The 17,679-nt window shown below is 43.7% G+C and overlaps 1 protein-coding gene across 3 annotated transcripts in view; it reads right to left on the bottom strand.

The window, feature by feature from the left end:
• POGLUT3 (protein O-glucosyltransferase 3) overlaps positions 1-16,669 on the bottom strand; it is a 603,612-nt gene extending 586,943 nt beyond the window's left edge. For 2 of the 3 annotated variants that reach the window (XR_007719392.1, XM_050758702.1), the window contains exons 1-3: positions 16,408-16,669; positions 8,849-9,046; positions 3,944-4,227 (exon numbers count right to left, since the gene is read on the bottom strand). Coding sequence is in view for 2 of the 3 variants with exons in the window: in XM_050758702.1 (XP_050614659.1) it covers positions 3,944-4,227; positions 8,849-9,046; positions 16,408-16,609 (684 nt within the window). In the remaining variant the exon portion in view is untranslated. Of the gene's footprint in view, positions 1-3,943; positions 4,228-8,848; positions 9,047-16,047; positions 16,247-16,407 lie in introns of those variants that run through there. The other variant, XM_050758703.1, reaches the window with a different exon arrangement.
• Between the last annotated feature and the right edge of the window lie 1,010 nt (positions 16,670-17,679).

Genomic DNA, 17,679 nt, shown 5'->3' on the forward strand with positions numbered 1-17,679 from the left:
CTAAATAAATATATAAACAAACATCAGTGCTGGGAAGATCTCAGTCTTTGGTACTAAATACAATAGTTCTTTGGTTTTCTTACATATTCTGACCAGGCTAACCATTCAAAAACAGCAAGAGAAGAGAGAAGAATGCCTGTCAATTTGTCATCTGTGAGGATCCTACATGGCAAATTCACTTAACCAGGAGTCAGCTACCTCTGTCCAGAGGTGTATTTAAAATTCTGTGTTTGAGGCCAGGCGTGGTGGCTCACATCTGCAATCCCAGCACTTTGGGAGGTCGAGGCAGGTGGATCACTTGAGATCAGCAGTCTGAGAACAGTCTGGCCAACATGGTGAAATCCCATCTCTACTAAAATTACAAAAATTAGCCAGACTGGTGGCAGACACCTGTAATCCCAGCTACTTGGGAGGCTGAGGCAGGAGAATCGCTTGAACCTGGGAGGTAGAGGTTGCAGTAAGTCGAGATCATGTCACTGCACTCCAGCCTTGGCAACAGAGTGAGACTCCCTCTCAAAATGACAACAAAAACAACAACAAAAAAACAACAAACAAAAAAATGAAATAAAATAAAATGTAGTACTAGAGAAGTGGAAATTGTGTAGAAAGGTATGAATGAGTAGCTTTGAGAACCCTCTCTGCCAGTTGCCTAAGAGAATCTACAAAGTTATAACCAAACCCTTGTTTTCCTTCACTGTTCTCCCTCTTTACCTCATATGCGCTTGCCTCTGGAACCTGCCACTCCGTTTCCATCTCCACGATCAATGTCTCAGTTTAGGCCCTCATTTCTTGCCTACCTAGATCGTTGCAACAGCTTCCTTACTAGGTGTTCTGGTTCTGGGCTCTTCATACTGTAATCTGCTCTCCACAGGGCTGCTCAGATTTCCAGAACTAAAATTAATTCCAAAACTAACATTTCTAAAATAACTTGGTTAATGTCACTACCAAGCTCAACAGAACCTTAAGCCTATGGCACGAGATCTCAACTCTCTGGCTGGCATTCAAGGCCTCACTATCTTGTTCCAGCTTGGCTATAAGCCTCATGTTTCATCTGCCCACATACCAGGAAACCTCAGGCTACTCTCTGAAAATGCCATCCACCTCAACATGTAATTCCCTTCATTTGGAATGTTTTACTTATTTAACTTGGCAGTCTCCTTTCTAATCCTTCAAGCCCAGATCTAACACCACCTCTTCTAAGACTCACCCTCCTCCGGCACTTAAACCCGAGGTACTTACTTTTCTTGAGGCCTATCATCATATTGGGATATGATCATTTGTTTGTATTCACATCCCACTCCCACTTCCAAACAACAACAAAAAATTTCCACTAGAGTGGGCTACTCAAAGACTAGGACTGAGTCTCATTTATCTTAGATTTATGTCTTCCCCAGCCACTGGGCAAAGAACAAAAGGAAAGGGTGAGAGATGTGAATATTCACCCTCTTGCTTCCCTGTCATCATCATCATCATTATTATTATTATTATTATTATTTTGAGACAGGGTTTCGCTCTGCCACCCAGGCTGGAGTGCAGTGGTGCGATCTCGGCTCACCACAACCTCTGCCTCTCAGGTTCAAGTGATTCTCGTGCCTCAGCCTCCGGAGTAGCTGGGATTATAGGCATGCGCCACCACGCCTGGCTAATTTTTGTATTTTTAGTAGAGATGGCGTTTCACCATGTTGGCCAGGCTGGTCTCAAACTCCTGACCTCAAATGATTCACCTGCCTCAGCCTCCCAGAGTGCTAGGATGACAGGTGTGAGCCACCGTGCCCAGCCTCCCTGCTATTATTTACAAACTCATTAATAAACTCCACATTGGAAGTACTCACTGTGGAGTAGGGTTTCTCAAGTTCACATTATTGACATTTGGGGTTAGATGATTCTTTGCTGTGGAGTTGGGGGGTGCTATCCTTTGCATTGTAGGATGCTTATCCACTAGATGATAATAGCAATCCCTGAGCTGTGACAACCAAAAATGTCTCTAGACATTGGCAAATGTACTCTGAGGGGCAAAATCATCCCTGGTTAAAATCTACTGCTATGAAACCAGCAACATGGGTTAAAGAGGCAAGAATACAGGGCACAGTTAACTAGTTGTAGCCCAGGAAGAGAGCACTACCTTTAGGAGCAGATGCCCATCATATGCTTGTATCCTCACATTGTGGGCTGGTGGCAGAGGGGTTGGGGACTGCTATTTAAAGTAAGAACTGACTGCAGGCACACAGTCAGCATACTTGGGGAACTGTATAACATATCAGGAAAACTGTGCTTTGGTTTTTGGTTTATAAAAATCCCTTGGCCGGGCGCAGTGGCTCACGCCTAGCACTTTGGGAGGCCAAGGTGGGCGGACCACGAGGTCAAGAGTTCGAGACCAGCCTGACCAACATGGTGAAACCCCACCTTTACTAAAAATACAAAAATTAGCCAGGAGTGGCGGTGCACGCCTATAATCCCAGCTACTCGGGAGGCTGAGGCAGGAGAATTGCTTGAATCCAGGAGGCAGAGGTTGCAGTGAGCCGAGATCATGCCACTGCACTCCAGCCTGGGTGACAGAGGGAGACTCCGTCTCAAAACAAACAAACAAACAAATTCCCTTGATGGTCTCTCTGAGTAAGAAAGATAAATATTGCCCACCTCCATCCCTCACCCTGTATGATCAGAAACAAGGACAAAAGGTAGTTTAAGTTGCTCTGCTTAAGAGGAATTTAGAGTTCTGCAAATGTGGAAAGAGAGGTTGAATAGTAAGATAAGGGGGTGCTATTGGGGGATGTGGAGAGCCTGAAAGACAGGGGGCCTAACCACATTAGTGAGAGGCTAAGACCTTAAGGTCAAGGACAGCCACGAGAAATTCCCAGAGGCAAGCATGACTGAGAGTCTGATGAGTACAGAGATGTCTGTTTTTAAATATCAGGATTTTTGTTTGTTTTTTAGTATGTACTGGTGGAAAAAAAAACAACCTGTTGCTGGTACCCCAAGCTTTGACACAATGTTCCATGCACGCTATCTTCTAGGTATGCTTAGGGTAAAGCCAGGAAAACGTGTTCTACGTTCAAGTCATTTTGAGGTGAAGAGAAGAAAACAGCTGCAGAAGGTGAAATCTAAACAGGAGTGGTATTCAGCAGGAACAGAGAATTTAAAGCGACCTCTCGGTATGGTTGTACATGCCTATAGTCCCAGCTAGGACCAAGGCTGAGGCAGGAGGATGGCTTCAGCCCAAGAATTTGAGACCAGCCTGCACAACACAGCAAGACCCCATCCCTATTTTAAAAAATAAATAAATAAATAAGAGACAGTTCTGTTTGGATACTGTAAATATAGACTATTAAAAAAAAGAAGAAGAAGTAACCTTTTTATAAATGTCTGGAAGCTCAAAGAAACCTTGGGAGTGTCCTGTACGGCATACCTACCTGGAATGGGGGCTCAAGCCACTTTAGTTTATTATATTATATTTATTTATTCGAGATGGAGTCTCACTCTGTCACGCAGGTGGGAGTGCTGTGGCGCAATCTTGACCCACTGCAGCCTCCACCTCCTAGGTTCAAATGATTCTCCTACCTCAGCCTCCTGAGTAGCTGGGATTACAGGTGCCCACCACCACGCCCAGCTAATTTTTGTATTTTTAGTAGAGATGGGGTTTTGCCATGTTGGCCAGGCTGGTCTTGAACTCCTGACCTCCAGTGATCCACCCGCCTCAGCCTCCCAAAGTGCTGTGATTGCAGGTATGAGCCACCATGTCCAGCCTCGAGCCACTTAATTTTAAATCTTACAGGAAAGTGAGATCCACAAAGGTGGAGAACATACGAACACTCAGGTTGCAAATATCTTAGATGCCCATTTCTCAGCCTAAAATCTGTTTCATCCTTTGTCATTATAATTCTAAACATTTAAATGTGTATACCCAAATAATTAAACTGTATTATCAATTCATTCATTCTCCTACCTTTCTTGTCAATGATAACAAAATCTCATCAGAGAACATCTTGAAGTCTGTGTATTTCCCTAAAGATCTCCGGTAAATATGGTTATCAAGAATTGTGTAATGAACAATGGCACCTCTCTCATCCCCAAACCTTTTGGGGACTTCGTTTAGCATTTGCTGGAGATTGATGCTGGGAAAGGAAGCAAAATCTTTTGCGATCTGTGGTTCCTTAGTTGGACAAGAAAGAGTTTTCTGCCAGGCCTGAGGATCTTCCGGACACTCACAGTACTCATGGTACACTGGTCCTAGGGAAGGAAAACATGAACAAGGCCGCACTCCATTAGCAAGCACCACAGCACAGGGAGTCGCTTCTGTCTCTGCTTCTTGGTGAATTCTAAGAATATCCAGAGATAATCTGCCCTAGTCAAATCAGTGGTGTACGTGATTATGTTAGAGTCCTATACTGTTACTTTCCTTTTCACACCACCTTGGATAACACAATTTAGTATATGCCCTCTCCCAATCTAACCTACTCTCAGTCACTTAGCTGATAAATTCATTTCTAGTAAGGTATAAATGGCTGGCAAACATAAAACAAGTTACCTTTTAGGAAGGAGAAAAAGAATGTATTAATTTTTAGACATTATGTAGACCAAAAATAAAATTCTAAGCCTCCTAGATCATCCAAATGGATCCCTCCTTTTGGCCAAGGGCATTCCAAAGTTAACCTGAAAAACTAGTTCGGCCATGAAGGGAAAGGGGAGACAGGCATGCCTCATTATACCCTCCTCCCTTTTGGAATTCAGGCCCAGCTGACCAGCATTAACATCAACACAGACCTTGGTGAACTGACTCTTTAAGTCTAATAAGAAACATTTGCAATCTCTTCTCTGTAGCCTGCTACCTGGAAGCCTCATCTGCATGATAACATCTTGGTTTCCACAAACCCTTATCATAAGCCCAGACATTCCTTTCTATTGATTCTAAGTCTTTAGACAATAACTTAATTTTTTCAACCAACTGCCAATCAGAAAACCTTTGAATCTACCTGTGACCTGGAAGCTACCGTCAACCACTCCCAACCACACACACCCCTTCCAGTTGTCTCTCCTTTCCAGACCAAACCAATGTACATCTTACATGTATTGATTAATGTCTTATGTCTCCCTAAAATGTATAAAACCAAGTTGTAGCCTGACCACCTTAAGCACATGTTCTCAGGATGTCCTGAGGGTTGTGTCATGGGCCATTGGTCACTGAGTCTGAGAGGTGGGGAACAATAAGGTAAGCCCTACAGTTCCTACAGCCTATTGCTTAAGGGAGCTTCGAGGCTGTAGTGCAGGGTGGGAGACTGTAGGCAAAACCAGGTAGTCTCACTGAGTTGAATATTTGGCTCAAAATAAATCTCTTCAAATATTTTAGAGTTGGACTCTTTTCTTTCTCTCTTTCTTTCTTTCTTCCTTTCTTTCTTTTCTTCCTCCCCTCCTTCCTCCCTCCTTTCTTTCTTTCTCTCTCCCTCCCTCCCTCCCTCTCTTTCTTTCTTTTTCTTTTTTTTGTGGCAGGGGGACACAGTCCACTCTGGCTGAGACTGGCAGAGTCGCCCAGGCTGGAGTGTAGTGGTGTGATCTCAGCTCACTGCAACCTCCACCTCCCAGGCTCAAGCGATTCTCCTGCCTCAGCCTCCCGAGTAACTGGGATTACAGGTGCACACCACCATGTTTGGCTACTTTTTGTATTTTTACTAGAGATAGGGTTTCACCATGTTGGCCAGGCTGGTCTCAAACTTCTGACCTCAAGTGATCCACCTGCCTCAGCCTCCCAAAGTGCTGGGATTACAGGCATGAGCCACCGTGCCTGGCCATAAATTTGACTCTTTGCATTGACAACAAGTAACAGGGACTGATGTACCATCCCACCTGAAACAACCAGAAAATACCCCCACAAAACATATGAAACAATAATTTTTTGTTGTTTTTGTTATTGTTTTTTTGAGATGGAGTCTCACTGTGGTGCCTAGGCTGGAGTGCCGTGGTGTGATCTCGGCTCACTATAACCTCTGCCTCCTGGGTTCAAGTAATTCTCCTGCCTCGGCCTCCTGAATAGCTAGGACTACAAGCACTCACCAACACACCCAGCTAATTTTTTGTATTTTTAGTAGAGATGGGGTTTTGCCATTGGCCAGGTTGGTCTTGAACTCCTGATATCAAGTGATCTGCCTGCCTCGGCCTCCCAAAGTGCTGGGATTACAGGTGTGAGTCACCACACTTGGCCTTAAACAATAGTTTTTAAGGCACTAGGTATTAGGCAATGAAGGACAGTGAGTCTGAGAGATGGGGAACAAATAAGGTAAGCCCTATAATTCCTACAGCCTACTGCTTAAGGGAGCTTTGAGGTTGTAGTGCAGGGAGGGGGCCTGTAGGCAAAGGCAGGCAGCCTCACTGAGTTGAAGAGACAGTGCTGACAGTCCAGGAAGACCAAGGCAGCTCTAGACTTTGTAGGACAGAGTATCTAAAAAGGAAGCACTGCACAGAGAGAACATTAGAGATCTATAGGAGGTCCTCTTCACATATTAAGCAGAACATATGATCAGTGCATATGATCAGTGCATGTTGGATGAGTTCTTCCCCTGTACTGGTTCCAAAAATAATACAGTTTAATTATTTAGGTATAACATCTAAACGTTTAGAATGATAATGACAAAGGATGAAAACAGATTTCAGGCTGAGAAATGGACATCTAAGATATTTGCCACCTGAGTGTTCATATGTTCTTGGGGAAGACAGGGGAAGAACCCATCCAAAATGATCAGAGGGAACAGTACTTACCAGTGGGTACCAGCCAGACTGGAAAGCCTTCTAATTCATAGGGCTTGGGTAAAGTATGCAGAAGGGTATTGCCTCAGTAGCCGGGAATAATTAGCCCTAGACTAAACATGGCAATAGCACCACCTAACAAATTGTAAAAGCAAAGCTTGGAAGGATTAAATTATTTCCCAGTAATGTAACTGCACCCCAGAAACGAGTTCAAGAAGATGAAAAAGCATCAAGAGGTGAAAACTAGACTGTATAGGATTGACAACAGATTGTACATTGCAAAGAGAATATAATAGAATTTAGAGACAGTAATAGAAACTATACAAAATGAAACAAAGAGAAAAAATAATTTAAAAAATGAAAAGAGTATCGATGAAACATAGGATAGTTTCAAGCCCAATATATGGGTAATTAGTATCCTTGAAGGTAAGGTGGAATGGAACAGAAAACATATTTGAAGCAATCATGGCCATAATTTTTCTAAATTTGATGAAATTTAAATCACTTGGATGACTTAAATTCCAAGAAGTTCCACAAATCCAAAACACAGGAAACATTAAGGAAACTGCACCAAGGCACATAATAATCAAACTTCTCAAAAGAACTGATAAAGAAAAAACCTTAAAAGCAACACAGATGAACAAAGATAAGGAAAATGCTAGATTTATTGTTAGAAGCAATGCAAGTGACAAGACAGTGGAACCGCATCTTTAAAGTCTCAAAAGAAAAAAAACCCATCAACCTATAACTATAACTAGAGACAATGTCTTTTAAAAACAAAGGCAAACTAGGCCGGGCATGGTGGCTCATGCCTGTAATCCCAGCACTTTGGGGAGCTGAGGCAGGAGGATCACTTGAGCACAGGAGTTGGAGTTCAGCCTAGGTAACATAACAATACCCTGCAGAAACAAAAAAATGTTTTGGAGAAACAAAAAAATATTTTTTTAATTAGCTGGGCATGGTGGTGTGTGTCTGCAGTCCTAGCTACTCGAGAGGCTGAGGTAGGAGGTTTGCTTTAAGCAGTTTTTGTTTCTGTTTTATATTTTTTTGAGACAGGGGGTCTCACTCTGTCCCCCAGGCGGGAGTGCAGTGGCACGATCACAGCTTACCGCAGCCTCAACCTCCCTGGGCTCCGGTGATCCTCTTACCTCAGCCCCCTTGAGTAGCTGGGACTACAGGTATGTACCACCACACCCAGCTAATTTTTTGTAGAGACAGGTTTTTGCCATGTGGCCTAGCCTGGTCTTGAATTCCTGGGCTCAAGTGATCCCCTGGCCTTGGCCTCCTAAAGTGCTGGGATTATAGGTGTGAGCCACTGCACATAGCCTAGCCCAGCAGTCTGAGGTTGCAGTGAGCTTTTTTTTGAGATGGGAGTCTCGCTCTGTTGCCCAGGCTGGAGTGCAATGACGTGATCTTGGCTCACTGCAACCTCCACCTCCCAGGTTCAAGCGATTCTCCAGCCTCAGCCTCCCGAGTAGCTGGGACTTCAGCATCTGCCACCATTATGCCTGGCTAATTTTTGTATTTTCGGTAGAGACGGGGTTTCACCATGTTGCCCAGGCTGGTCTTGAACTCCTAAGCTCAAGCCATCCACCCGCCTCTGCCTCCCAAAGTGTTGGGATTACAGGTGGGAGCCACTGCGCCCAGCCTGCAGTGAGCTTTGACTGTGCCACTGTACTCCAGCCTGTGCCATAGAGCAAGACCGTGTCTCAAAGTAAACAAAAAACAAATCAAACAAACAAAAGGCAAAATAAAGTTTTTTTAGACATTCAAAAGCCAGAAGAATTCATCACCAGCATTCTCACAGTAAAATAAGTATTAATAAAAATTCTTTAGGCAGAAGGCAAATGTTACTAGATGGAAATACGGATCTACACAAAGGAATGAAGAGTTTTGCAAATAGTAACTACGTGGGTGTTAATACACAAGATTTCTTATCATTTAAATCTCTTTACTTAATTTTCTTTCCCTTAAAATTTAAATTGAGCTCCAGGAGGTATGGATACAATGTTTACTCCAATGCACATGACTTTGAGGTCATCAGGTTTAGGCCATTCTGAAAGGCATGGGACCTATACATAAGGCTGACTTTGCAGTATATAATAATCCTTACCTTTCAAAATATAGGGAGACTGAGCCACATGTTCATCACCATAAAGAACCTCTATCTTCAGCCCTTCATTGACAGTTTCATACATCCGATATCTCATCAAAAATGTTCCATCGTTCCTGTCCAAAGGTTTAGGGACATGTATCCGGACCAACTCTTTGGGTGAAAGAGATTTGACTACTACTTTGAATGGTGTTTGACCTAAAAGGAAAAGAAATATAAACCACTCTACCATGTCATGATTATGATTTACAATTTTATTGGATAGGTGTTATTGGATAACTTAAATATGTTGCTTATTCCTGCAGCATTGGTGGTTTAAAAAAAATCATTTACTTTTGGAAGATCTTTGAGGCCAGGAACTATCATGTCTGGTTCATGCATTCTTTTTTTTTTTTTTTTTTTTTCTTTTTTGAGACAGGGTCTTGCTCTGTCACCCAGGCTGGAGTGCAGAGGTGCAATCCTAGCTCATTACAGCTCCAGCCTCCTGGGCTCATGAACCTCCTGCCTCAACCTGCACCAGCCCCATGCATAGGTGGGACTACAGGAGTGTGCCACCATGCCTAGCTAATTTGTTTAATTTTTTGTAGAGATGGTGGGGGGCGGGATGGGTTGGAGGGGGTCTTGCTATGTTGCCCAGGCTGATCTCAAACTCCTGACCTCAAGCAATTCCCACTGCCTCAGCCTCCCAAAGTGTTGGGATTACAGGCTTGAGCCACAGTGCTTGGTCTGGTTCATGTATTCAAACCACGGATCAGACTCAACATTGATTTACTGCATGAACAAAAGCAATTCATTTTTTGAAAGCAAATAAAAAATAAACTTTTTGCTTGTTTAGTCTTTCCTCCTTTGGGTAGGATTAAAGCCCAGATAATTAAAAACCCATGGACTCTAAGCATGACAGATTTCTATAGTAATCGAACTTTCTCCTTGTAAAATAAACACAAGCTTTCTTTGTATACCATTTCAGTGTCTAATAACCTTCATTTCTGTGAAAATTTCCCCGTTTATTAAGCCCAAATTTCAAGTGGTACTTCTAAGCCCATTTCCTTAGGTAGAGAGAGATTATAGCTAGTTACCAGACTCTTGTACAAGTTCACACACATACACACACACAAACACACACATACACATCTTTGCAAATACTAGAGATTACTTCTGAGTCTGTTTGCTCAGCTTGAAATGAAACAGCTACACTATAATAATCCATTCCACCTTTAAAGTTTTGTGGGGTTTCTGTTCTAGGTAAATAATACCTATTTAACAAACTTTCCCTTTCCTATTTGCTGACATTTTGGCTTTGAAATGATACTGCTGTGATTAATGCTATTGTGGCCAGGAATAAACTTTGAAACTTCTTCCTTCAGAGAGTGCAGTGGATATACCATTTAGATCACCATATCAAAGGGAAATGCTAAAAAAAGTAATGAATCCTCTGAAATCCCCAGTCCTAGCAAACAGAAAATTGTGACCAAAGTTGTTTTTCAGCTTCACATCTATCATATTATAAAATTTAGAATATTTAAAATATATCTTTTGAGATTACTAAACAAGTTTGTGAAATTCTTAGTTTCTAAATCTAGTAAGTATAAGATCTACTTTCTTTTGATCTTTAAGGGTTTTTCTTGTGAGTTCGCAGAAATGTTTCTCAGTCTCTTCAATTTAGTAATAACAATGTGGTATCTGACATCTTGCTATTAAATATTAATAATTGAGTACCAAACATAAACATTTTAGGATCCTTGAAACAAGTATGATAAAATTATGAAAGAAATCTGCTAACCTAAATGAAGTATAATAAACATGGAAGATGCTATAAAGTGGTAATAATTTAATATGAAATTATTAGAAATGTTGGCCAATTACCTGAACTGAATAAATGAAACACATAAATTATTGCTTTGCATTATTTCCCACATGGTTTCAGAAAGGCAACATGGCGCAGCAGATTGAAATCTGGACACGAAAGTCTGGGAATTGGAAAGCCATTTCCATTGCTCCCTCCCCAAACTGGAAATGTACAAAAAGGTTTTCTTATTTCCTGATCAAACAGTCTTATTCGCCATACATTATTATTTTAAATAAACAAAACAGATATAAGACAAGAATATTATTGACTGTGACTTTTGGGAAAGACATACAGAAAAAAACAACTAGCTCCAAAATGCATCAATTATTTGTAAATTGAAAGTATTAGATAAATAATTATGGTCGCTTCCAGTTGTAATATTTTTTGTCGCTGAAATACCATTTAAAAGTCACATTTCAAAATGTATGTATACAACTATAATATAGCCATTGGAAATATATATTTTAAATATTCAGTTATTTTTTATAGTAATCTTTCATGCCTGTGTCATTGTTGACAAGAAATTAATGTTAGAATTAATGCAAGATAATACTGATCAGGACTGAAATAGAAATAAGGAATCCTAACCTCACAAAAGAGAAAATGAGAAGAGTGAAATTTCTAATTGCTTCAAATGGAAGGAATGAAAATTCTCATTAGCTCTGGGGACTAATATAGTGGGATAGAATTGAGGCTCAGTGGCTGGGCGTGGTGGCTCACGCCTGTAATTCCAGCACTTTGGGAGGCCAAAGTGGGCAGATCACGAGGTCAGGAGTTTGAGACCAGCCTTACCAACATGGTGAAACCCCTTCTCTACTAAAAATGCAAAAATTAGGCGGGCATGGTGGCACACACCTGTAATCCCAGCTACTCAGGAGGCTGAGGCAGGAGACTCACTTGAACCCAGGAGGCGGAGGTTGCAGTGAGCCGAGATTGCACCATGGCACTCCAGCCTGGGCAACAGAGCTAGACTCTGTCTCAAAAAAAAAAAAAGAATTGAGGCTCAGCTTGAGTTTTCTACTCAATAAATTCAAACTTAAGAAAAATAGCTGACTGGATGAGAATGCAGTGACTATGTAGACAAAAGGAGGCTGGTAGTATCAAAGTGTTACATCATTAGAATCTGAAATCTTGAACATGTTTGATTTGGTAAGAAATCAAATGCATATTTAGAAATTAACTTAGTACTTTTTATGGGCTTGAGACTTTCATACGTATTTTCTGTGTCATTTATTTCCTACAAGAAATTTGAGGTAGGTATCTGTCACTCCCATTTTATAAATCAAGAAACCAATGCTCCAAGAAGTAAAGTAACTTGCCCAAGGTCACATACATAATGAGCAGAGGAGCCAATATTTGAATGTAGCTTTGCAGCAGTCACAGTTGGAGGAATACTTCTGGCACTTTGGATACATTGGAGTCATCTCCTCCTCTGTTGTTTAGGAAGTTCATTAAGGCTCTCTACAGCTGCAACAAAACTGTTGACCCCACATGGTCAAGGGAAACAAAATCCCAGAAGGCCAAGGTATTGTACTATGAGGCTAAATGGAAATCTTCCAAAAATATCTGGCTAGCTGCCAACGATGAACACCCTCCAACATCTTATTGTAAACTGACGCACGACAATCATATTAAGGATGATGTGATAAAACAGAAAAAGCAATGAAGTAGAAGTTCAAAGGGCTGTTCCTCCGTTGGCTCTGACACATTCGCTGTGGAGCCCACCAGGCAAGGCATTTTAGCTTCACTGAGCCCAGTTTCTTATGTGTAAAGACAGTAATATCTATCCTTCCTACCTTACAAGACTATTTTAGAGGACAAATTAAGCAAGGCATAGTACAAAACACTAAAGTGCTACACAACCAGGAGGTAAGATTATTTTATGACGATATTATTACTGATGAAGACAGAAGACTGAGTAGAAAATAACTATTTATATCCTTCCATCTTGACATATTTCAATCATTCCTCCCTCCACCCCTTCCTTCTTTTCATCTATAATACTCAGCATCTCTGCCAGGCATTGTGCTAGAGGCTGGGAATATAACAGTATCAACAGGTACTGCCTACATTCATAATTGAAGGAAATGTTCAATTTAAGTAAGAGTTTACTGAAAATAAAGATACAGGTTTTTTTCTTCCCCCTATCCAAGGGCAAAGACCTTGTAATTTCAGTCTGTGAACCCCAGTTTGAGATGTCCTGCTTGAGATCACTGAAGTTCACAATATTTTTGTTATCTGGGTACTTGGATATATGTAGCATAATAGTGGCATTCAGATAAATTCTACACTTTGAATGGGAGTGATAATAAGGAAAACTCTCTAGTTGTGTACAACAGGCTATAGCTTGAGAAGATTTTTCCTCTTTTCCAATTCATTCTTTTTAGTTCTTTTGTGTGTGTGTGTGTGTGTGTGTGTGTGTGTGTGTGTGTGACAGAGAGAGAGAGAGAGAGAGAGAGAGAGATGGGGTCTCACTCCGTCACCCAGGTTGGAGTGCAGTGGTGCAATCTCAGCTCAATGCAACCTCGGCCTCCCAGGCTCAAGACATCCTCCCACCTCAGCCTCCCCAGTAGCTGGGACCACAGCTGGGCACCACCACGCCTGGCTGATATTTTGGATGTTTTTGGTTGTCCAGGCTGGTCTCAAACTTCTGAGTTCAGGCAATCTACCTGCCTTGGCCTCCCAAAGTGCTGAGATTACAAGGCATTCAATTGGTTCTTGAAGAGGGAAAGACCTCAGGAATTGGAAGTGAATGTTGGTGGCAGAAATGTAAGAAACTAGTTGGGTGAGTTTTCAAAACTATAGGGCAGCTTTTTAATTGGAAGCCAGAAATCAAGAGGCCTGAAAGGAAACAAAGGGAATCCAAAGGAATGAAAGTAAGGTTGTCCAAAAAGTCTTCATTTTATTTATTTATTTAGAGAAAGGGTCTTGCTCTGTCGCCCAGGCTGGAGTGCAGCAGCACAATCATAATGCTCTGAAACCTTGAGCTCCTGGGCTCAACTGATTCTCCTGCCTCAGCCTCCCAAGTAGGTAATTTCTTAAATTTTTATTTTCAGTAGAGATGGAATCTTGCTATGTTGCCCTGGCTGGGAAGTCTTTCTAAGACTAAAAAAAGGAAAAGTCATAGATCGCAGGGGTAAACCAAGCAGAAACATAAATGTAACTTTCCTTCTGTTAAGATATTTAATAGAAACTGTTTGTAAACTGTTTTTCATTTGTTTAAAGAATATATTTATGTGTATATATAATATATATGTATATATAAATGTACACACAACTTTTAAGTCATGTATCATTTGGATCTTAATTGAGAGTCTTTAATATATATCAGAGGTTGGCAAACTATAGCTAATCCAGGTCACTGCCTGTTTTTGTAAATCCTGTAAGCTGACAATGATTCTTATGTTTTTAAAATGGGGACGGGCACGGTGGATTATGCCTGGAATCCCAGCATCTGGGGAGACTGAGGCAAGAGGATCCCTTGAGCCCAGGAATTTGAGGCTGCAGTAGCTATGACTGTACCACTGCACTCCATCCTGGGTGACAGAGACCCTATCTCTTAAAAAAAAAAAGGGGGGGGGGCAGGTGTGGTGGCTCACTCCTGTAATCCCAGCACTTTGGGAGACTGAGGCGGGTGGATCATGAGGTCAGGTTGAGACCATCCTGGCTAACACGGTGAAACCCCGTCTTTACTAAAAATACAAAAAATTAGCCAGGTGTGGTGGCGGGCGCCTGTAGTCCCAGCTACTCGGGAGGCTGAGGCAGGAGAATGGCATGAATCCAGGAGGCGGAGCTTGCAGTGAGCAGAGATCACGCCACTGCACTCCAGCCTGGGCGACAGAGCGAGACTTCGTCTCCAAAAAAAAAAAAAAAAAAAAACGGCAGGGGGAGGGTTGGAGAAAAATCAAAAGAATAATATTCTGTAACTTATGGAAAATTATATGAAATTGAAATTTCAGTAGCCATAAAAAGTTTTATTGTAACATAAACGGGTTTGTTATAGGTCCATGGCTACAAAGCAGAGCTGAATAAATGTGAGAGATGATATCACCTACAAAGCCTAAATTATTTACTATTTGGCCCTTTAAAGAAAAAGTTTGCGAAACCCTGATATACACACATGCGTTTCAGTCAATACAGTCGGAGTTATTTTCCCTAAATGCGTATCATGCATATGAAACCAGATGTCTGAGTCTTTAGGGTCTAACTGGTAGACACGTTATCAAAGCAATGCTCAAAGACAACTTCAGGAGTGGTGTTCTGAATCAAATGTAGAACACAAGCCCCTGAGTTGGTTAAGGGAGAGGCAGATTCTCGCCTCGGCGCAGATTTCTCCAGTGGCTCTCTTTTATCCAGTTATAAAGTCATTTGCTTGGCATTCAAGACGCTTGAAGACCAGTGGCTACAATGAACTAGCCTTTTCTGCTCAGTATCATTAAATTACAGTCCTTATTTTCCCGAACACCACGGTCTCTTACGTCTGTGTGCTTTTGCACATGCCGGGGCGTCCACCCACATGCCTGCCCACAGCAAACCTTCTCATCCTTCAAGTCTCTGCTCCTGAAACCTTCCTGGACTTCTCCAGTCTCTGGCAGTGCTTCAATGTTGCCCCTGCACTCTGTACATACCTTCAATTATCTTGTACAGTGATCAGTTATTTGCATGTCTTTTGCCAACAGACTGTAAGTTCCCTGATGGGCAGGCATTTTCATCCTTAAATCCCCAGTGGAATTACCAAACGCAGAAGTAGACATCAAAGAAGTATTTCTTGAATGAATGAAATTTTAAAAATCATTAAATCTAAAAGTGAATTATGTTTGGCTCCTAAATTCTCTGCTTTGCCCAACTGTCAAGACCCCCTTACCCCTTTCACAAGCTGGGACACACTTCTGGCAGCTGTGTTCCCAGCAGGACTAGCAGGGGCAGAGGCACTGGGTTATTCTAATTGTCTCTTCGCTGATAAAACAAGGAGCTAGTTGGCCAGAGCCCTAAACTTAGGCATACATTAGCAAATCCTGACTGGCAACAGCGTGAAACCAGCAGGACAAGTTTTAAGAAGTTGCAAAGGTAAGACGTGAAGGACAACATGGGAGGAGGACCGGGCAGAAAGGGATTCAGGACGAGATCCATCTCACCCTCGGTGGAGGGAAAACCGAATGATTTCTACTGAGTTTCCCTAGTTTCTGTAATCTGCTTTCAAGAACTCAGAACTAAAAAGGAAACAAAAAACTAACACTTAAACCCCTCCTCCTTCCTACGGCTCTGACATTTCCTCTGCGTAAGAGTTCGTTGCTCCAAACCCATCAGGCCTAAACCGTGTAATCCGACGCGATCCGTGGGCTTGATGACTCACCACTGGAAAGCGCTCCCTGCAATCCCTCACAGTTCAGACAGCTAAGTCAGAGATGAAAGCCAACGTGTGACTCACGGCACACTCCTCGTAACGCCCGGGCGCCGTCCATTCGCAACATCAGCCCCTGCACATTAAATGCGGAAGCGCCCTTGAAGTTCATTCATTCATTCCATAAACTTTTGTGGTGATTTTTGCCCGCTTTGATTACGGGCGGGAGAAGGGAAGAGGAGCTGACCAGACCCAAAAAGGGGCGACACACGCCGAGGAGGGACGCCACGCAGGCCGCGGGCGGACTCCCGGGCGGCGGGGACGCGCGGGGACCCGGCCGCGGGACGAGGGAGGCCGGCGGCCGGACACTACCTGGGGGCGAGCGAGTGAGGTTCTGGCCCTCCGAGTTGACCGCCTGCAGGTAGAAATAGCGGACCGGCAGGACGACGGCCGCCTGCAGCCCGGGCCCCCACACCAGGCTCCGCGGCGCGCTGACCAGCACCTCCGGGGCCCCCGCGGCCACCAGCAGGGCGAGGCGCAGCTGCAGCAGCAGGGCCCAAGGGAGGCTGCGCATGGTCGGCGGGGCACAACTGTGGTCCAGCTCCGCGGCGGCGAGGAGGGGCCGGGAGGGCCGCGGGCCGGGCGGGGACTGGGGCCCACCGAGGGGCGGGTCTTTCGGGCGGGAAAGATTGCGGCGCAGGCTCCCTTTCCCGCCCTCTGTCCGGCCCCGGCTCCAATCACCCACTGCGCGCCCTGCAGGGGTCGGCGATGGGCGCGCCCCTTCCTCCCCGCAGCCCCATAGGCCCGGTGGAGGAAAGGGGTGGAGAGGCCCGCACAGAGACCGAGCTGCGAGTGTGCGCTGTTGATTGCCAAGGCCTCGGGCACGCCTGGCCTCGACCTCCGGTGGTCTTTCTCCTTATTTTTCTTCCTTCTTTTCCTTCTCTTTTCTTTCTTTGTTTTTGTACAGACAAGCGGGCTGGCTCTGTCGCCTAGGCTGGAGTGCAGTGGCGCGATCACAGCTCACTGCAGCCTGGAACTTCTGGGCTCAAGAGATTCTCCCGCCTCAGCCTCCCGGGTAGCTGGGACCAACTATAGGCACACGACACCACGCTGGCTAATTTAATTTATTATTATTATTATTATTATTATTATTACTATTACTATTATGGGTAGAGACGGGGGTCTCACTATGTTGCCCAGGTGGTCTTGAACTCCTGGTTTCAAGCAATCCGCCCGCCTCGGCCGCCCAAAGTACCGGGATTACAGGTCTGAGCCACCGGGTCCGCCGCTCTGGTGTTTTTAAAGGACCCGGTGGTGATTGTTGTGGGACGATGAAAGGGTCCCGCCCCGAGATCGATGTAGTTTAGGGAAATGCCTTTTCCCAAGGAATGAGTTTACAAGATGAGAGCCAAGGTCAGATCCCCCCGCTCCGCCCTCCCTCACAGCCGTCTGTTCACAGCAGCACCGTTCTCTTGTGGCCTGTTTTGTTGCTTTTCTGCTCAGCAGCCTTCCTCACAGAACTGTGATCCCCACCACTCCTCCCTTTCCCCGCTTCCTCCCGCACTCTCCTTCTTCCAGCAGGTGTTTACATAACATCCACGGAGTTTGGGCCAAGCCCAGAGTGAGGAGCTGGCCATTGGGGTG

This window comes from Macaca thibetana, chromosome 14 (genome assembly GCF_024542745.1).
Source record: "Macaca thibetana thibetana isolate TM-01 chromosome 14, ASM2454274v1, whole genome shotgun sequence".
NCBI lineage: Eukaryota > Metazoa > Chordata > Mammalia > Primates > Cercopithecidae > Macaca > Macaca thibetana.